Below are 22,704 nucleotides of genomic sequence, written 5' to 3'. Positions count from 1 at the left end.
TCCCCTCATTGCTCTAAATATAGCTAAAAAAACCAAGATAAAAGACTGAAATGCCTCTACAAGACAACTTTGGTTTTTTGATCTTGATGGTATGTTTGTCATTTTAGTGTACAACAAAAAATTAAAATTACTATAAAACCCCTGAACATAAAACTATTTTTTTCCTATAAAGTTACTTTGGTAATTATACTACTTTTAAAAAGATAAAATGACCTTTGTGCCCTTAATGAATCTAGAAAAGACATGTGTCCTTATAAAAAGACTATAATACCCCTTATCCATTGCCTTTTGTTTTATATAGATAAGGGCAAAATGGGCAAAACATTGTGGACCGTCCACAATGTTTTTCAGACGCATTTTATATTTATTTACTAAATATTTGACATGCGCTTCACCGTATGTTGAATAATGTTTTTAGCAAAAAAATAAATATATACAAGCTTTTCCAACATGTTTTTTGACAAAAAAAAATCCTAATCATAAATCAAAAAGCTTATGCATTCTTTTAATTAAATAAATTGAGCACAATCTATGTGAGTAAATGAAAAAAAAAAGTGTTAACATGTTTATTTGACTTACTTCGTTGCTAGGTTAGATTTTTCTTAAAGTGAAATAATGAATATATAGGTGTTGTCAACATGTTTTTTGACATAAAAAAAAATATAATTATGCATCGAAAAGTCGATACTTACATATAATGAAATAAAACGAGGATCATATACATTAATAAATACAAAAATAGAGTTCTTAACGCAATGTCATGTGTAGGGTCTCAAGTGCGTTTAATTGAGACAATATTGCGAGTGTGTTTAACTGTTTCGTGATTCTCTTGATTAAGAAACATAAAGACATTGTTTATGCTAAACGAAATAAAACTTAGAATGTATGAACCGATAAATTGAGAAATAGTTACTAATACCAATCAAATTCTAAAATAAAAAGATAATCATTCTCATAAAAATAAAAGATAGATAAGTATGATATTTAACCCCAACTTTTTTCTTTAATGCATATTTTTTTTTATCTTAAAGGTAACTTTTTCTTACTAAGAACAAATAATTTTTATTTTTATAAACACCTCATGAAAATAAATTTTATTTATATAAAATATAAAAAATATTATAGATGAATTACAATAATCTTTTCGAAACATTAAATACATACAAAATAATTTAAAAAAGGGTATATAAAAAATCTAAAAAATCAGAGAGAGAAGGGGTATTAATTTAGATATAAATTAAAAAAACTACTTAAAAATACATATAAAAAAGGTATCAATTAAAAAAACAAAAAAAAGGTCAGGCGCTGCTATGCTTAGCAAACTAGGCTCACTTGTGGTCCCTTATCTTTTTATTTGTAACATGTTTTCCACCCCAATTTTTTTAAAAAATAAGGCAAGTGACGCGTCGCGTATTTTTTCCTAAATTTCAGCCAAAAATGGTTGAAAAATCAAGGGTTTTTTTTATGTAAAAACTCTTTTTTTTTCAAACCATTTTGACCCAAAATACCTATAAAACACCCTATACACCTTGATAAACTTGTATGTGGTATCAAATAACCCAAAAACCAGTCTATGAACCTAAAATCAACTCCAAGCTCATATCTACCATTTTAGGTGTTGGGAAGGTTAAATAACACCTAGTAAGATTCTTTTCATCGAATGGAACCTATTGACATCAAGATCGATCTTTTTTAGGCCTAAATCAGTGTCAACCAAGTCTTTTTTTCTCCATCATCAGAATCCAGTAACTTTCTCTCCCCTCTCTCAAACTAGGGACTAAGAAATTTCAAAAACCAAGGAGATTGAAAAAATAAATTGGAAAGTATAAGGATTAAACTGAACTTTTTTTCTCAAAGTATAAGGTTGCCATATATTTTCCATGTCCTTTTCACTTTGGTCCTCTGTCTTTTATTTTTTCATTCCTCAACAATTTAACTTAAATTAGCCTTTTATTCGGTCATAAAATGGCGTAATTGAAAAAAAAAGAGAAAAGTTTATATGCTAATCTAAAAAAGTGTAACTTTTGCATGGAATATATATATATATATATATATATTGTTAGTACAAAAGGTATTGTGATGGATGAAGTTAAGGTTAATGTTAAAAAAGAGTGGTCTGCACATAAAATGATAAGTGAGATAGGAAGTTTTCATGGATTTGCTAGTTTTTATAGAAGGTTTGTGAAAGATTTTTGTACAATAGTTGCTCTATTAACTGAAATTGTAAAGAAAACAATATATTTTAAATGGAAAATTGAATAGGAGAAAGCTTTAAATTTGTTAGAAGAAAACTTTATTTCGGCCTCATTACTTGTTTTGCCTAACTTTACAAAAAATTTAAGATTGAATGTGATGATTTAGTTAGAGGTATTGAATTTGTTGCAAGGGAGGATAAAAGACACATATCTTATTTCAATACAAAGCTTAATTGTGCAACTCTAAATTATCCAACATATAAAAAAGAGTTATATGTATTAGTGAGGACTTTGAAGACTTGACAACATTTTCTTTGGCCTAAGGAGTTTGTGATTCATATCGATCACTAATCTTCGAGACATCTGAAAAGTCAAGGTAAGTTGAATCGTAGACATGCCAGGTGAGTGAGATTTATTGAGATATTCTCATATGTCATCAATCACTGTAATGGTTGTTGTGTTAACATACAAACTTTTCTTTCTAAACATATCAAGTATTTGTCTTAAATAATTTATATGTCCATCTAATTCTTCACTGTAAATCAATGTATTATCAAAATAAACAACTACGAACCTACCAAGAAATGCACGCAATATATAGTTTATCAGTCTCATAAAAGTACTAAATGCATTAGTAAATTCAAAAGGCATGACTAACCACTCATATATACCATATTTAAATAGTGAAATTAATATTTTTCATTAACCAAAAAATTAATCACCATCATTTTTTATATTTCTATATATATTTTTTTAATTTAACTATCCCTTTTTTAAATAATATCAATTTTTCAAATTTGTAGATGGTGTTTGTAATTTTATATTATCTCAAGAGGGTTATTGTAATTTCTTCCACTCAAAAAATGGAAACGAGCTTCACTTATTATATAGTTATCCATATTTACTAATACGGAGATTTTCTTTAATTGTATTGCTAGAACTCAGCGGTGAAGTGACCCAATTTTGCTAAAACGTATCTACAATTCGAGATAATACTGCTATACACACACTTAGATTTGAATTTCTCATATGCAACATTGCCATACAAGGAAAAAGGCTTTACAAAAATTGCATTTGGGATTCCTCTTGCCTTCCATTGCATGTAGATTTTCTCGTTTTTGCTTCGTGTCTTGCTCTTCTGTCTCCAAATCATTTCTGAACTCTTTAAAAGCAATCTTACTCTCGATTTCTCTCAGAACCCTTTTAACCAATCCCTTTTATTTTTTTGAATCTTGAAAAGAAGAATACTGTTTTGTTCTTCTTCTTATTATTATTGTAAAACTGTGATATTTCTTGATTTTAAGATCAGGAGGTCTTTGAAGAAGTTATCGGTCACTTCTTTTCATGATTAATACTTGATATCTGAAGAGAATCACATACATGCTGAGAATTTAGAGTGATCATCTCCATATACCAATAGGTAAATTTTCTCCTTAATTACATTTGTAGAGAATCGTGTTAGTGTTTTTTTTTTTTTTTGGTAACCCGGGGTGTCCGGGCCAGCTTACACGCACCACAACTAATCTCCGGACCCACTGAACACCCTGCAAGCCCAGTAGGCAGGTAAGACACCGCGGGGGTGACAGGCGTGCACGCTGAGGCTCGAACCCAGGTGACAGAGGCAAGGAAACCTTGCCTCTGCCGTTGGGCCACAAGCCTCGGTGCAGAGAATCGTGTTAGTTCGTTTGGAGTGTGGTTGCGGTTGCTTTTCAAAGTGCTTTTCATACCGAAATATATCAAAATGATATATTTTTTATTTTTAAAAAATTATTTTTGAGATTAGCGCATCAAAACGATCCAAAACATACAAAAAAAAAATTAATTTTTATCAAAAAAAATTTAATTTTTAGCAAAAAAAATTTAATTTTTGTGGAACGCCGTGCAAATCGCGTTCCCAAACAGTACCTCATAGATAAGAAATATATCAAAATTATATATTATTGCTAAGAAAAAGGTGGGTATATCTAATATATAAAAAATCATCTTACAAATTAGATTAATCTCATCATAATTATGAATATAGCCTAATTTAATTTGGGTCACTTAATTTATTTAAAAATGAATATTTGATGCACAATCTAATTTGATCCAAGAAAGATAATGTTTTTTCTTCATCAAATTTTAAATAATTTGGAAATTTTACTTGTCGGTGGGATATTTAATTTCATACGTAACTACTCAGACATGACTTTCACTATCAAGTTAAATCACTGGCAGGGTGTTGGGCTAAAAAAGATGATAGGTTTGGGTTTACACAAAAACCTGGTTGGCTGGTTTAATGGCGGAGGATTTTATTTTTTTTGTTAGTAAAAACAAATTAAATTAGGGATTCATTAGAAGCAAAAAAAAAAATATTTAAAATTTATATAATCTTTGCATATATTTACTTACTTAAAAAGCAAGCCAATAAGATTAGTGCTCAAAATAGTGAGTGTCGGGGAGAAAAACAGGTGTTTTTGACAAACAGAAATGGATTCGAGCAAAAAAAAAACAGAAAAATGAACATCAACCGTAACGCTCCAATCATTATTACTCGGTACAGCAATAGCTACAAGGTTTTTTCTGTACTTCAGTTCTTGTTCCGTATTTGGACGTTAACATTGAAACTCTCCCACGAAGAAGATTACAGCAATCAACAAATGAAATGGAAACAAATCAAGATGATTTTGTGTTTTTACACCGATGCTATTTTTGTTTCTGGCTAGCTAGCCAGCTCTTGCTGTTATGTGGTTACTATTCTGATTATTATTGTTGTTGTTATTGTTTCTGTTTCAGATACTTTCTTGCGTACCAAAAACACAAATTCTTGAAGCAAAACCAGGGTTCTTGAAATCTAGAAACATGGCTTATAAGTTAAGGGCTAGAAAACAAAAGAGGCCGTACGTCAGCTGTGATGATGATGATGATGATGATGGACATGAAAGTGATTCTAGCAGGAGAATGGATCCTGATTTTACCAGGAACGTTAGACCGCGAAGAAGTAACACTATGATTACTGAAAGTTCGGAGCAGAGAAGGGCGGGTCGCCCTCCTAAGAGGACGAGGAAATCAACTCCTTCAGCCGGAGAAGCAAGTACTTCCGGCAGCAAACCTGCAGAATATGTAGCGAGAACTATAATGTCAAGGTTGATAGACCATGGCATGATCATCGAGAACGAGAAAATTTATTATGTTGCTGATAGGGAGGGGGATTCGGATGCTCGCAAACAAAGCAAAAAGGAGGTGCTGATGAAGGGAAGAGCAAGAAGAGAGGGTGTACGGTGTGAGTGCTGCAATGAAGTTATGACAGTGTGGGATTTTGAGACCCATGCCGGGAGTGTTTTACAAAGGCCATATGAACATATCCATGTTGCTCGAAGCAACAGCTCCCTCTTGCAGTGTCAGTTTGAAGTTTGGCAGAGCAATGTAGAGGTCGAGCGGCGCACCTTTAATGAGATTGTTCCCCGTAATGGCGCCTCCGATAAACACGATGATGCTTGCCTGATTTGTGCAGATGGAGGGGACTTGATCTGTTGCGAAAAGTGTTGGTCCACTTCCCATCTCAAATGTATGGGGTTGGAAGTAAGTAAATTTTCTTGACATGATAAGTTTTTTTCGAAGAAGTAAAAATCATTGCTCCTCTGTTTTTAATGTAAATTTTTCAATTTTTTATTAATTGCGCAGAGGATTCCCCAAGGAGATTGGATTTGTCCCTACTGTGTGTGCAAGCACTGTAATAAAAACGACAAAGACCTGCAAACTTGCGTTCAATGTGATAAAAAATGTATTTACTTTCCTATCATTTCCTGGTTATTATTTTTTTAAAGATTCTCAATTCTTGTAGTCACTAATGAAGCTGTATCCTTTGCTGTCATAGATCATTGCCAGTGTTTAGTTAGCAATAAGGAGTTGGATCTTAATGCCAGTGGCGAAACCTTAGCATGTGATTCTCACTGCGGAGAGGTATATATTTCAACACAATTAGCTTTCTTTCAATTTCCTTAACAATTACCATTTTACTGTTAAGAATATGTAAGATTAACCCAACACATTAACATTTAAGACTTGTCAACTTGAGATTTGAATTGATCTTGAGCTTTATTCATAGGTTTACGAGAAGCTTCAGAGCCTCGTAGGTGTGAAACATGAGTTAGAAGGGGGGTTCTGTTGGACTCTCCTCCAGCGGATGGAGCCAGACAACTTGGACTTCAAGGATCTTCATTTAATCACCGAATGCAATTCAAAAATTGCATTGGCCTGGGAGGTGCTGGACGAATGTTTCACGACAATCATTGATCGGCATACGCAGATCAATGTAGTTCAGAGTGTGGCTTATAGTCGAGGGTGAGCGCTTATAGATTTTGCAGAGCTGTGCCTTTTTCCCATTGTATTTATGTTTAAGCTCCTCGGTACAATTGTGGACATAAGGCTGTTTAATACTTACCAACCTCGTAACATTTTTTTCTTTTGTTTTACATGTTGTGTCATATACATACTGATGCAAGAACTTCTCTATAACATGATCACTTTTGCTATTTACGTTCATAAAGAATTCCTCAAAAGTCAAAACATATGAAAAATCCAAGAAATAAAGACTAATATTTCTGTCTTTTCAGATCGAACCTCAACAGGATAAATTTTCGAGGCTTTTATACTGCGATCCTGGAGAAGAACGATGACATCATTTCAGCTGCAACTATAAGGTATCTTCATTTGTCGGAAACAAATTACACATGCTGTTCTTTGTGCAACTATCAGCAAAATACATACGTAGGATATGGTTAACTTGAAATGTTTGTTCCGTGCTTCTGCAGAGTGCATGGGACCGATTTGGCTGAGATGCCTTTCATTGGAACTCGGCACTTGTATAGGCAAAACGGGATGTCAAGAATGTTACTGGTTACTCTTGAATCTGTAAGTTCTCATGTGAAATTCTCTACTATCTGAAAGTAATTCTCCACATTCTCATTCGTCTTGATTAAGAGCTTCCAAAAGTAATTTCTGCTAACTGCTTCACATAAATTATGGCAAGTTCGGTCAAAACCTGGAACTTTCACTTCTGTTTCATTTTTTAAGTGCTCATTTAGAAAGAAAAAAAAATCATGGAGAAAAACTATGTGATCGAACTAGGTTGGTCTCAATTCTGCCCATTACGCTATTTTATGCTACAACCCTCGGCAAATCACAGAGAAAAAGCAGTTTTCAGCCAATGTACTCTCTTCTCTTTTCTGTCATTGACAATTTCAGAATTCAGATTGTAGCTGATGTTATGCTCTCAACTGCTAAAATATATGGTTCAATTTGTACTGATCATTAAAGCCTTCTGTTTATATTATAATTTTCAGTATCTGACCACGTTGTTACTTCTGATTTAATTTCCAGATTTTTTCAGTTATGGGGGTTGAGCATCTAATCATCCCATCAGTCCAGGAGCTCACTGAGATGTGGGAGGGGAAATGCGGGTTTTCCCCCATTGAGGATGCTGTTAGCCAAAAGATCACCAACTGGAACACCCTCACGTTTCCAAGTGCAGTCAGGCTGCAAAAGGCCCTTCTCAGCACCCCAGCTAGTAGTTCTTCTGCAGTCATGAATGCGGACGTGGGCGTGGATGTGGATGAGGGTGTGGATATGGTCAGTGATAACTGTGCAAAACTAGCTGGTCTAGATTTAAACCATGAATATATTGAATCTGGAGATGAAGAGGCAGAAGACAAGTGACATAAATTGTGCAGTTTAATCAAACACCAGGGACCTGATTTTTTGGTCATTTAAAGGATGGTTTCAGGCCAGATCCTTCTGTTCTAGAATGCTATTAGATTTCAGGTTTTTGTGCTGTGCAATGTCTCTTGCGTTGTTGTCTTAGTCTTGCTGGATTTAGGATTAGTTCGTCTGCTGGATGTTAACTTGCAAGCTTGGAGACACCCCTACTAGTGCTGATAAACTACATTTTGATCATCTGCTACTAAAAACTTAAATTTCGAATTGTCTATCTTATTGATTATCATAGTGATCAATGTAGTAATAATAACCATTATTTCAATGTCAAATTTATGAAAATTAGCACCCCGTTGGTCATTGAAATTAAAACCCAGGATCTCATTCCCTATACCACTAAATGTTTTTCAATGTCTTAATTAAATAGTATTCCTGAAAACGCACATCCAGAATTACCTCCTTGAAGTGTCCAACAAATCATCTTCATGGTGGATCATCTCATGTGGATGAAACATGGTCCAACAAATATTTTCGATACGAAAGTTTCAAGCATTAGTACCTATACTTTTGTTTTTTTATCAAGCAAAGTTGCACCATATACACCACTTCGTAATACGGTAATGCAAGTCCTCCAGAAATTTCTTCAAAATTCTTATTTTAGTTCGCATTCAACTTAAATCACGAGTAACCATCAGTTTGCAAATTACCTTGGTGTTATTTAGCAAAAGCGCATATGAAAATGTTGGAATGCAAGAAGAAAAATGGTTTGACGAGCCAATAGTTCAAGTGATCCATTAAAAATTGGAAGATACAGGTAAAGTCTGATAAACATCCCTCGAAAGAAACGAAAAAACACCAAGGAAAATTAACAGGTTGGAAATTTCAAAGAATAATAAAAAAAAAGAGCACAAATTTTCAGGTATTAACTAATCTTGAGCAATGCCCTTTGCATAATAGAAATCATTTATCTAGTTCAAAAACAAATATTTTGAGAACCCTCAAGTAAAAACGCATAACCAGTAGATTCTTTAAAGTCTACTGAGAAATATGAAGTGAAGGAAAACACGTGATGCATTCATTTTCTTAAGACAGTGGAAGGAGGGAGGAGGGGGATAGGAAGACCTAAGATAACCTGGAGGTAACTGGTATTGAAGGATCTAAAATCCCTGATATTGAGGCAGATTTCTTAAGAAAATTCATCATAGAATGATAGCCTCTAAAATCTTGAAGGGATGAAAATAATGTAATATTCATTTAGTATAAAAAGCTCGGATGTTACAGTTAATTCCATCACAGCAGACGAGTAACCGATAATCAACAGGCCAGACAAATGATGCAGCAGAAAGTTGAAGGTAACAGGTTCAGTAATAATTAATCACCTGAACTCTATGAGTGACAAAATTGTCGTTCCTGCAGAAGTGCATGGCTGGAAAAAGAAAATTTCAGAAAGGATTAGAATTCCAAATTGAGACAATTAAAGAGAACATATTTTTGGTAGCAGTCTCCGCTTTATACGATGTTATCTATGGTCCCATGTCAAGCTTCACAGTCCGCCAACCTCCTTACGTATGTCAATTATCTGATAATTTTACTAATTGTCCACGGTCCAGCAATCCCTCACGGATTACTCACGGATATTAATAAATTTAATAATTGTTTTGATTATTTATAATCCATCAATCCCCTCACAGATTATTAATTAATCAGATAATTTTTCTGATAGTCGATAATCTAACAATCCTTCTGATTATCACCGATTCAACAATCTCATTAATGAATGTCAATAAATCTTCTGACAATATCATTTTAATTCTTAACAATCCAACAATCTCCTAATAAATATTAATTAATCTGGTAATTTTATTAATTGTTTATAATTTGATAATCTTTTCATGGATGCCAATTAATTTGAATTCTACTGATTGTCTACAAATTGATAATTTCCTCATGATATTAATAAATTCGATAATTACTGACAATGTTTTTTATTGTCAGTAATCCGGTAATCCCTCACGGATACTAATTAATTTGATAATCATTATGATTGTTTACAATTCATAATTTCTTTATGAATACCAATTAATCCAACAAACTCAATTATAACTTAGAATAACTTCACATAAACTTGTTGAAATGAGTATAAAACACCTTATCAGATGATTTTGTGAGCCTTAAATGTTCTTCAGGGGGATTTCCAATGGTTCCTCTTCTTCCTTGGTACTCGGCTAAACCTCCCTATTCATTTTCTTCCTTCCTCTCACTTGTTTTCCTCTTAATTTTGCGTTTAAAAAACTTAATCCTCACAAACTCTCAAGACTTTCCCTTTGACTTCTTGTTTTCTAAGGATTTCTAAGATTTTTTCTAGAATTTTCTCCAAGTTTCTCTCATTCACTTAATCCTGAGATCTATTTCACTGAATTTAAACTAGGGCATATTGAATTTTATTATACTACATTTCATCTTAATTCTTTCGTTATTTATTTATCCCATTTGATTTTAATTCATATTTCTGTTTTTTTTTGTTATTTTTCACAATTTATTTTTTAAAAACCCATACATAAACATTTTATTCTAACTTCTCTTATCTATCATCATCCCCATAAGTTAAATATTTCTTTTACACACTTAGCATAATATTTCCTTCATCAATTAATTTTTTTTTCCAAGGGTTGACAACTTGGATCAAGGGATTTACGGTGGTTAATTTTGGAGTCGGTTTCTATGCTGATCATCAATTTAATCACAAAGCATCGTAACAAAGTGGATGCTAACTACACTACGGTTAATAGAGCGAAGGAGATCCTGCCCAGGAAATGCGATGTTAGAGCTCAACACATATTTAAAGAGGCCAATACAATAGTAGATTGGTTAGCAAACTTTGGTTCGATGAAATGTCCATATAGTAAGGACAATTGGATTATAGATGGCCCAACCATGGGTTTATTTTCAATTTTGTATTATGATTTTATTGAGTACTATTAACTCGATTAATCTAATCATGGTCGTTAAGCCCCGATTTTCATCCCAAAAAAAATAGAGAAAAAGTGAAAGAAAAAATTAATTCATTTTTTATATATAAAAAAAAACTTAACAAGTTTTTAATTGGGCTAACTGGATTGTAGATCAATTTAAATTTTTAACTAAATTAAGTTAAGTCAATTATTATTTTTTTCAATCTAAATTGATTTAGGTCTCAGGTTGCAGCCAGGAAGAAGTTTTATAACTTTACATTGGACTTTGTTCATGCTTCTCGTCGAGCTACCAAAGCCTATAAGCCTTGGCCTTTCTTTCGTTTTCTTTCACTTTTCTCCTTGACCGCTAGTATACTTCCAAAGTGCTTTTAACATTATCCCGACTCCTGAGCCGTAAGGGGGAAAAAAAGTGCTATGAATCTTTCACCGTACTGTTACTATAGTGTCTATTGACTTATTAATTTTTTAGGGCGTAACACCCATTAAAAGGTACGTTATTGTGATCTGCTTCTTGTTCCTTCAGAAACAAGCAATGAAACATTGTTGATGACGCATGCCAGGCACCAGCAATTGCATGAGCAAGAGAGGAAAACTCAACTCTAAATAAATAAAAAAATACAAGAAAAGTATTAAAGATTTTGAATCATGGTATAGATCTTGTACTTCTGCTCTCACGGTGGTTTGGCCCTTCATTTTGTTCGTGTTTTATTGTTGACATTGCCTCAATTCTCCACCAGTCCAATTCAATGCTTATGACTTGCCAGAGCAGCAACATGGCGTCTACTTAGAAACCCTTTGTGGAAAGAATTTAATATTTTATTGATTTCTCTAAAAATTAGTTGGTTAGACTAGACTACGAATTGTCCATATTTCACATTGGGATTTTCTAATTCGTACTCCACTGTTAATATTTAGAAAGAAAAAAAAGGGGGGGGGTTCTATTTCCCTGTCGGGGAAATCATCAAATTACTTCATAGGCTTTGTCATTTTCTTGAGAAATATAACCTTTTTTGTTTTTTTGGGGTTCCTCGAGACTTCTTCGTGTCTAACGTGAGTACAAGTATGCGATAATGTTTTCTATCATGTACTAGTCGCTTTTGTTTTCTGTGCACGCAACATAAAAGAGAAATTAAGGAATAAACACATAAATGTGAAAGACTGTATCTTATTTTTATTGACTTTTTCCTTTTGAATTATGCACATTAATCTCCAATATATATCCTTAATTATAACAAGGGAGGGGAAAGGAAGAGTTGATTACTTGAAAAATCTTGCTAAGATAGTAGAGAAGAAAGGAAGATCAAAGCAGCATGCATGAAAACAAAAACAAAAGGAATAAAAGAATCCCTTGCCTGTTTTTTTTTCACTGTCATGATTTTTGCCAAACTATGAAGATTGGAACAAGACAATTTTTATTTTCATTCTAAGAACATGATCCATCAAATAAGGATTCAGCAAGAGTAATGGTGCCTTTAATTAGTCATGTTGGAATTTCATCTCTTACCAGTTAAGATCTGTCTCTTTCATTTTATTTTGTTTGAAATGTATGAATCCCCTTTTGATCTGAACACCTTTACAGCTTAGACTGGTGTACCTTTTCTCTTAAGATTTAATCACGCCAATCAGCTTGGACGGTGGAACTTCCTTTCTGACTAACCATCATCAGAGCACCTTCCCCGCAAGTCTCCACTTTTGCTGATCTTTTTAATTGCAGTGGTTGTTTTCTACTGCATGCGTGCGGTGCAAATATAATTAATTTCTTTAGTCAATCCTACAAAATTTCCTCGGCAGAGCCTTTCCTCGTATGCTCGTTGACTTAGCTACAAATTTTGAAAGAGAATTCAGTGACCAGGACATGCAAAACACAAAAAAAGAAAAAAGAAATGAAAAGGAAGAAGAAGAATACTTCTCGTGAGAAACACTAGCTGTTTTCTTTGCATGCACTTAATTTAATTCCATTGTATGGTATCGAATATCTATCTATTGCTTACCTTTACACATTTGACATTAATGCTATCCTACCCAATTGTCAACATGGTTTTCTCACTGCCAGATGCCCGGCCCCTCGCACTCAAGGAAACAGGCAGCATATAGTGTGATTTCATAGGGCAAAAGCCTAGCACCGACAGTCGACTAGATTGTCAACCAGCATGTCGTCTCTAGACAATAACTATCTTGTAAGAAATATTATAAACTATACGATGAAGGAGGACCAGATAAATCAAAGTAATTAACACTTGCGGGTTAAAGAAAGATTTTTCCTTATCTTTGAAGTCTTTTAATATAGGTATATGGTAGCCGATTTTCAACCTGCAGTCACGTCATTTAAATACAGTAGTGGATGTTAGTTGGCATTTCTAAGGGGAAGATAATCGTCTTCCTCTTCTTGTTCTAGTTGTTGTTGATTAATTCATTTCAAAATAATCCTTTAGACTCAGCCTTTTCAATGAAGTGCTCGTTCAATTCCATTTTCAATATCACGTATATAGCTTTATCCTTTAATTTCCTTCCCACTACCAAACTGTTCCTAATTTCATTCACCAACACACATGCATATTCGTCCAGGCAGCGTCTCATTCAAATATATCGAACTACGGTCAAGGAAACTCTGCGCGCGTATTAATTCTAGAGTAGAATGGAATTGTAAAAGATATATAACAAATGGGATCAGAATTAAGGGTATTTTTTTCTGAGGAACTATTTAATTTCCATTGGCAAGGAACATTAATCTGTTGCCGACGAAATGTTTCCTTTGGTTTTTTTTTTAAAAAAGTTCTCTTGTGAGGCACATAAGATTGAAATAGTAATGGAGATTCTTGATACACACATATAAAGCGTAATTTACACTCCCTGAGAGTTTAAGTGTGATGTTGCTGGTATTTGGCTCATGTTCATACTGCTATGCATGAGATCTAGCTAGTGTTGGCAAATTCAAAACCGACGTCCCCACTTATCCAATCTAAATGCACCCGTAAACATTGGGTTATGGGTGTAATATTTTCATCCTGAGACTTTTCAGTTGAGTCAACCTTACCCGTGGATAATTTCTCAGGTCACTGATCCAATCTAATGTGTTTACTTCATATAATAAAATTATATTTTTTTATTTTAGATGAAAATCAAAAGATATTTGTAATTCATATATATGTATATAGATATTAGTTTACAATAATATATATTTCAATTCTTTCTTTTATACGGAAAAAAAAAATCTCTCAAATCTATAGGTAAACTTAAATCCGCCCCAATCTGTGGGTTAGAATTTGAATAAGGAATATTAAAACAAAAACCAAAAAGACAAGAGATTCAATGTGAACCACGACACAGTATATTTTGATAGCTATTGGCAGCAAAATAATTTTTTTTATATGGTTTATTTATCATTATTATATTAATATGAGACAAATCACTCTTTTAAAATTTTAGATGGATGATAAAATAATTTAAATAATTTTAAAATGAAAAAACAAAAAATATAGCCCAGCCAATAGCTTTTCAATCTTTTAATACATACTCTAATTGTAGAGTGAAATGACTCCATTGCTTTTAAAAACAAAAAAAAAAACAGTCTAGTAGCTTTTGAGTCTTTTAACACTTTAAAATCTACTTTGATTTGGAACTTTTAATATTTTCAAGGAATTTTTTGTATTTTCATCATAGTTTTTTTAATTATAATTAATTTGGATAAGAAGAAAATAATATTTTTAATAAATATAAATATAATTAAAAAAAATAAAAGTGGTTGGCACCTGCTGGACACTCGCCAGCAAGTGAGAGGCCCCAACACTCTTTAGGAGGCACATGTGGTATTTTTCGGTGGTTAAATATCACCTTACATGACTGCATTAATTGAAAGAATGATGGCATTCTCTCTTCTCAGTGATCAGGCATGTGTGCTTGGTGTAGCAGCGGTTGGACTCCAGTTGATTATTTTTCTCCCTCTTTTCTCTCTTCTCATTTTAGATTTCATTCTATCTGTTTTAAAAATTAAACATGTTCTGTTAGTTTATATTTAGAAATTTTAATTTGTAATTTTTTTGTGTTTACTTCTATAGGGTAATTATAATATAGGTAATAGATTTCAAAGATTAGCTAATTAACTTTGATTTTTTGAAGTTTTTTTTATGAGGTTTTTTGCTAATTTGTCTGTATTCAGTTTTATTTCGTGTTGCTTTATTTTGTACAACGACTTAGATGCATCATATATGTAAAAGGAGCATCAAGTGTAACAAAATCAAGAAACAGAAAGAAGAGCATTGACCGCCTAGATCACAATAAACGAAACCAATTAGATCCATGTATATAAAAACGATATATATAATAATTTCTATGAAAATAATAAATCGAGGGAACGTTAGTATTTTTTATTTTTTTTTCGTAAAAAGCGAGGTTCATGTTTATGCGGAAGATTGGATAACACAATGCAACATGGAATCATATATATAATAATTTCTATAAAAATAAAAATAAAAAACAGCGATATTGTCTTTGAATATAAAAAAGAATACTAATATACTCGCGCTCTCCTTTTTTTCTTCATGAATTTGGGTACGAGCACGACTACCCTCGATCATCACACACTCTCTCACTTGGTGCTGCACGCTTTCCCCCCTGTTGGTGGTTCGTCAATCTGCATCTCATGTGATTCATGCTTCTGTTTGTTAATTTTTCTTTGAAAAAATAATTTATATAATAATAGGAAACAGCCCCTTAATTTCTTTCATTGACAGATAGATGTGTCTCTGCAATAATTATTTCCCGAAATTCTGCACCAGAAGACGTCAAGCACAAGCATATTATTCATCAAGTCTTTCTCCCTTTCCATATAACGGCATGATCGGTAGCCAGTGCTCTTAATTTGTTCAGAACTCAGTAGTTTCCCTCTTATATATATCTCTATACCATTCTCTCATCGTTAAAGTTTTTTTTAAAGAAAGTAGGGCGTCACTTGGCAATGGCCAATTGCTTGTTGTTCTAGCTAGCCAAGCAAATCAAAAATAAGTAGCATGATGATGATATGTTTAATGCAACTAGTAATAAACTAATTCTTGCCGTGTCCCACGTTTTCCATCATACACTCAGATTTTATAAGCCCAAAAGGGTTGATGATTATCTCCGAGTATGTATTACGTTAAACCCTATCATCATTAAGAACTAAGAAAGTTAGCTATTGTCAAATGGAGCATGATCAAAAGTCAGCAACAGCGGGTCATGAGACACGCCAACGGGATTTAGTACAGTAGAGGAGAGACCCGTAAAGAACGAGACATGATGTGTTTGTACTGATCTAAACGAGAAACTCATTAAACGTTCATGTGTTGTTTCTGTTTCAGAATTTACTCAGTTGCTTCGCTTATATAACGCATTGATTCAATCGTTTACATATAAACTAGCTAGCTAGTTATATTTTATTTTATTTTAGTTTGAATATTAATTATAATCAATATATATTATAATTCTCTAAACATATTAGACCAATGTCATTAAGTAGTGCACGTTTAAAACTGTTTAAGAATAATTTAATCTCAATTAATGTACAAAATTGATTTGAAATATAAATTCGTTATTATAAAAATAAAAATTAATTTCAATAGTATTGCTGATTTGGGCATGTATCATGACAACGGACAGAGAGTATACTTGTAGAATTCTTTTTCTTTATTATGTTATCTAGCTTGTTTTGTCCAATAGTTCAATGTCAGTGCCCTAGCTTTAGGAAGGAGGGAGGGGCCTTAAATATTTGATTGCTGAGAGATTCTTGTCGTAAAAAAAAAAAACCATCGAATTGATGTGACGCCCCAATCTTGTCATGGGTATGTATAATTTTTGCGTTTTGCATCGTAATTCATTCTCAATGTCATGGATGATCTACAGCATAATTGCTTCCAGTTTTGTAAAATATCCTGCTTGCATGTAAATCGAAAACATGTATGGTATGCAATCGTTTTTCGTGATGTGTAGCATGATTTTCTCCCTTTTGTAGTATGAACAGCTTATAAATGAAAAGAACGTTTTTGTTGTCCGGAAATTCACATATAAAAAAATAATTGGCAAGTGAATTTATTTATTTCATGCAAGCATATGAAAACATGGTAATCATACAATCGATATAAAAACTATCATCCATACTAAATAAATATATAAACTTGTGAAAATATAGGAAAAACAATCATTGAATGCAAACTAAAAAAAAATTGAAATTATACTTAAACAAAAATAGTTTAGAGTACTTGTTAAAGTTCTTAAAAGATATCCAATTTAAAATTTTATTTCTGTCAAAGATTAATTATTTATTTTTAAAGCTTTATTGCTCCTCAATTGATGCAAAATGACTTTCTTCAATATGTTTCTCATGATTCCAACAACTCCTTATTTAGATGTACTTTTAAACAAGGTTCAATAAACTCAAAGGAATTGTACTTAATATCTCTCTATAAATATCGAACCTAAAATCTAAACTATAAAGAATGAATAGAAGAACACGATTTAGAGAAAATTAATAACAACAAAAGGAGAAATTAACTCAAAAATTCTTTCTATCCCTTTCCACTCATCCAAGATACCTATTTATATATAGAACAGGAAGATATGTTGATGAAGCAATTGAGGAAAATGATTTAGTTGGGTCAATAAACCAATTCATATGACCTCTTATTCCTAAATTTAAGGATATTAGTGGGCCGACTCAACTGATATGCAATTTACTAGGCTTTGAGTTGTAAAAATTTAGGTTTAATTATTGAGTTGAAGGATAGACAAACCTTTCAATCCATGTTTAAATTAATTATTGTAGTTAGGTGGTGGCATACAAAGAATTCATTATATCATAAAGTGTAACGCTCAACAATAATTTATATGTAGTTACCGTATATGTATGAGCCAGTATATTAATGGTATTTGTGTAGTGTATATCGCAATAATTCTTTTTCATTTGAGATTTTAAAATTAAAAGAACCACACATATCTCAATCCAATGATTATGCAAAGTCACCATCAGTTTGATTCGGATTTTATCGTTAATGTAATGTTGATCATTGTCAAAGCTAAAATAACTATTAAAATAGTGATCATTCAAGCTACTAGGGATTTTATTATATGATGTCTCATATCATAAGGTGTTGGTAGCTAAACAAAAACTATTTGAGCAATTATTTGGTTTGTATAAGTCCTTTTTAAGTATTTTCTACAATTATAAAAATATTGTTAAAAAATTATTTTTTAACATGTTACATATATAATTACATGCAGAATTGTATTAACTTTGTGATGTTGTCGATGATGTTGTGTGTGCCGCTCTCTCCATTTGGTTCTCATCATGTCATTTTGGACCTAGTCAGGTTAGGAAGGTTTGATCCTTTGGACATTGAAATAGAGGAGGATGAGCTTTTTTTTCATACATGACAGCATGTTCATGGTTTTGATGGTGCAAGCTCATCCACGAGATAATTTATTAGATATAGTTAAATGATGTACTTGAATATTATGAGAATTGTTTTTGTTGATATAAAAAGATTGTTTGAGTTTGTTTTAATTATGAATTGATTTGAGATGAAATTGAATTATAGATCATGGGAATTGTGTTGAATTGGTTGTGGATTATATTGAATACCACTAGTTGAGTTTGTTGGATTTTTTTTTTTTAACATAGAATTGAAAGATTGAAAAAACATCATTGGTACTGCAATGTTGAGATCAGGCATGTCACACATGCACATCTTTGCTAGTTGTGAAGGTCTCATCTGTGCCTTTTATTGTCTCAATTAATTATATTATTTTTATAAATAAGTTTTTAGTGGTCATGTTTTCCCAAAAAAAAAAAAAAAAAGGAATTTCCACTATACTATTTTTCAAAAAAACAAAAAACTCAAAACAAAACATGCTGAATTTTTCTCCGCCAATGCTTTATATCACGAGTGAATGAAACTCTGAATTAAAGCCTGCAGAATATTGCGGTGTGCTGTTCTTGTCACTATAGAATATAGATAGTGGGAAATAAAGTGAAAAGGAAAAGCACTATTCTCGTTTAGTGCCTTTAGCTCTCCTCCACATTCTCTCGAGACCTCATATCAGAGCAATAATTTTGTACTCGGTGTTTTCGAAGAGCGAGATGGATAAAAAAAGGTAGATCCCAAAAGCACAGATATATATATAGAAAAAAGATTGGCATGTTTTTTACATGTGATGCAGCTGAACTACATACGATGTTTCTTTTCTTTGACAACAAAACAGATCTTACGTGTTTTCATTAAATTACTGCTTCTAAGTGCTCAGATAGCAAATTTCTTTGTAAGTGGGAATCTTGGCCTTTGTGTCTTTTTTTGTAAATAAATTGTTTAAATATATAATATTTGTCCATATTGATCTTAAACTTAGCTTCTTGTCTTGGCATAGTAGTTGATATATATGCAAATGCGTGTCTTATCTATTTAATTAGCACGTTTTAATAACAATTACAGTAGGAGTGCTAGTGGCTAGAGTTAGATATACGTACTTACTATGAACGGATGAAATCAGCCTCAACTATTTTTTTTGTTTTTATTATTATTTCATAAGCTGAGGGATATATTAACAGTAAAAGCGAGCTAGCTCACAACGACAAAACACCCACAGTAAAATATGGAAGAAAAAAAGAGAGGCAGTATGTGAGCGAAGTACTCTCTCCTGCAAGACCAACTTGCATGAAAAAGAAAAGGATCCTGAGGAAATTAAATTTAAGAGCTTAATTTGGTATGTTTTTTTTTTTTAAGAAGTATAATATTGCATTAGAATACGGAGGAGACATATAAAACATAGAAAATCTGCTTACAGCTCACGATTAGCAGGTCTAAGAAATGAAATGATAACCAACCCAAGAAACCAAAATTACAAATAGCAGCTAAGAGAAGCAAATTTTATTCCAAAATAACAAAATAGCAGCTAAAAGATGCAGATTTGGTGCCACACACCAAGGCTTAATTTGGTATGTGAACCTAATATCTTTTGTTCTGCAAAAATGATGGAGAAAGGAACACGATATGTGTTTTCTAGCTAGGTTCATTAATTTTAAATCCCGTTAATGTGCTATTTTCTAGCTTATGATCATATAGTAGTTGATATGCATGCATCTGCGTGTCTTCTCTTTTTAGCATTAGAAAAATAGTTTGCACGTTTAATTTAATAACAATTACAGTAGCAGTACGTAGTGGTCAGATTACTGTCATTTGTTAATGTTGCTGGTGAACTAGAATTATATATTTAGTATCGATGTATAAAATCAGTCTCAACTGTTACAGCAGAGAATTGATGTCGCCTGAGAACCTAATTTCTGTCCTGAAAAAAATATTGGAGAAAGGAAGGCATATATATCTGTTGAATATCTAGCTATATAAGCTACGTACTCGTTAAACGTACAGTACTCTAAAAAAATGATTAAATAATATTTCCACGAGACCACTCCAATTTAGAGCAACTTCTGTGTATCTTCTTCATTGGAAACTTCAAGCCGTTGCATGTAGTTAACAAGAACTTAGAGTTTGATTTTGTTTTCTTTACTGAAAATTGGGAAAAGACCATTACGCAATGCAGTATGTTGCATTTCATGACTTTGGCCGAGCATCAATAAAATTATTAAATAATTTAAAAATATTAAAAAAAATTAAGATATTATTGATATTGCATGATCATAATAATCTAAAAAAGATTCTTGATTACTATATAAAAAAAACAATAATTTAAAAGAATAGATTTAACCTAAATACAAAGAGATTATATATAGATTAAACTAAAAAAATTATTATTCTACACTTAATAAATAAAACAAAACAACTCTATATTAATTTCTTACCACAAATCATATACAAATACAAATTCTCCCGTCAATTGGTTGTCTAAGGTTACGTTACATGACCACCAAGCAATGAAGAGACGTCCAATCTGTTTGGATAAAGGTACGTCACAGAATTATATTTGACTTGAATTTTCCTCCTGCAGCTCTTTCATACCTCATTCAATATTCAACATATGTAGTTTGGTAGATTTTCATAAAGTTTTACCATGTGCACTCCTGTCATAGGCTAGTTAAGAGAATATTTGCCAAATGACTGGACTGATAAAGCTATTGACAAAATTGAGATGAATTAAACGAGGATGTTGGTGGCATAAGAATGCTAGTCTCGGGAAAATCATGTAGCAGAAAACTAATCAACAGCATGAATTTTATCAGACAACATTTGCAGTTAACGAGTTTTGTTTGAATACTCTGTGCGTACTTCTTGTCTCCTTGAAGGAAAAGTCTCAATTTCGGACTTGAACTCCTATGAAATAGAAAAACGAAATATAATATGTATTTATGGAAGAAAAATGAGTTAGAGAAAAACTATGTTTGGTTTTATATGTTCCAAAATTATTGGGAGACTGTGTGACTATATATATATATACATGACGCATGCATTCAAGCATAACCTCTAATGACGTACATAAGTTTGAGAATAGTGCTTCTCTATAATATTATTCAAGTTAGTAAAGAAACAAAATAGCTGCGAAAACGTAACTCATGCTTCTTAATTAACAAGACAAGACAGTGGAGAGTTCCCATTTTCCTTCCGTTTATGAAACTATACATTAATTTGCACGGTTTTTTGTTTGTACCTCAATATTTCTTCCTTCTTTTGATTGATGAAATATATGCTGCTAGGGAACAAAGCTAATATCCTTACTTTCAAAATTTAATCTTACATTCTTTGAGAAACCACCGGGTAATTTATAAATTTAACTACAACATATTTGATAAAGGGATGTATTTTGACAATTACGATTAGAGGTAGTTAGGATTACAGGAAGTGTTAGGTAAAAATTTATAAAATCTGTTTGTTTTTATATTTTGAAAGCTTTTTTAAAAAAAATAAAAAAGATTTATTTTTTATTTATTTCAAATTATTTTTTTATTTTTATATCGCTTTGATGTTATAATATTAAAAATAAATTTTTTAAAAAATAAAAAATTATTTGAATATATTTTAAATTAAAAAATATTTTAAGAAATAATCAAAAAAAAAATTACTTGAAGAGAAAGGAAGGTTTAGAAGATAAAATATTACACAGCAGGTCTTCTGTCTGTACAATTTTTAATTGCAAGGTAGATGAGAAAGGAAGACGTAGAAGATAAAATATTACACAGCAAGTCTTCTGTCTGTTTAATATTTGGTACATTAAATGTCATTTCGATAGATGATGAAGATTTCCATGACAAAATTTTTACACAGAAAATCCATAATTGGACTCCCAGTTGTTGAGTTAAAAGGGAATTAGGGCCGATCTATAAAAAGGAGACAAAAAAAATTCTTTCATTTTGCTGATTAGTTGCTTGTCCGATCATCGGTTAAGAAATAAAAATGAGAATTATTTTACATTATATATACTATTTTTTTATTTTAATTCAATTATCAAGTATAATTAATGTTGTCGCTACAAATGTTCCTTCGTAATCTCGTTAATATCATTTTGTTATTAATTATGATTATTGTTTTTTGTTTTCGTGTGTTCTTATAAAGTCCTTAAAAAGTAGCATAGTGACAAAAAGCTTAAGATCTATATAGCAGGTTTTAAGTTCGAGTCAGGATGTATTTCTTGTAAGAGTCTGAGACAGCCAGAATTTTACTCACTTATCTAGGTCCACAAAATACACTTTACAGAAGAAAGAGTTTCTTCAAATAAAAAAAAAAATATTCTTATAAAGTTGGCAGAGAAGATCATACCTTTTAAGTTTAAATTTTTGAATAAAAATTACTTTTAGAAAATAATAACTACCACGTTACAAACACTACCTTCGACCTTCAACGATTCTGACTTTTTGCTTCAAATAATAT

At 32.0% G+C, this 22,704-nt stretch overlaps 1 protein-coding gene across 2 annotated transcripts; it reads left to right on the top strand.

The window, feature by feature from the left end:
• Nucleotides 1-4,603: 4,603 nt before the first annotated feature.
• On the top strand, nt 4,604-8,214 carry LOC18094576 (increased DNA methylation 1). 2 transcript variants are annotated; one of them, XM_024594836.2, is made up of 8 exons: nt 4,604-4,731; nt 4,971-5,756; nt 5,859-5,958; nt 6,052-6,137; nt 6,283-6,518; nt 6,791-6,877; nt 6,989-7,088; nt 7,557-8,214. In XM_024594836.2, the coding sequence occupies exons 2-8, from the start codon at nt 5,037-5,039 to the stop codon at nt 7,890-7,892; spliced, it is 1,665 nt and encodes a 554-aa protein (XP_024450604.1). In that variant the 5' UTR covers nt 4,604-4,731; nt 4,971-5,036; the 3' UTR covers nt 7,893-8,214. The 2 variants fall into 2 exon arrangements, with proteins under 2 accessions (XP_024450604.1, XP_024450597.1); XM_024594829.2 differs by having other exon boundaries at nt 4,629-4,750.
• The last annotated feature ends 14,490 nt before the right edge of the window (nt 8,215-22,704 follow it).

Source organism: Populus trichocarpa, chromosome 1 (assembly GCF_000002775.5).
Source record: "Populus trichocarpa isolate Nisqually-1 chromosome 1, P.trichocarpa_v4.1, whole genome shotgun sequence".
Taxonomy (NCBI): domain Eukaryota; kingdom Viridiplantae; phylum Streptophyta; class Magnoliopsida; order Malpighiales; family Salicaceae; genus Populus; species Populus trichocarpa.
Note: the sequence above shows the minus strand (reverse complement) of the source record. Positions and strands in the feature narration are given on the sequence as shown.

Coding starts and splice junctions, on each gene's coding strand:
- LOC18094576 (XM_024594829.2), top strand. CDS start 4,694: ATGAACATCAACCGTAACGCTCCAATCATTATTACTCGGTACAGCAAT. Junction 6,138..6,282: donor GTGATTCTCACTGCGGAGAG/GTATATATTTCA, acceptor CTTTATTCATAG/GTTTACGAGAAGCTTCAGAG. Junction 6,519..6,790: donor AGTGTGGCTTATAGTCGAGG/GTGAGCGCTTAT, acceptor CTGTCTTTTCAG/ATCGAACCTCAACAGGATAA.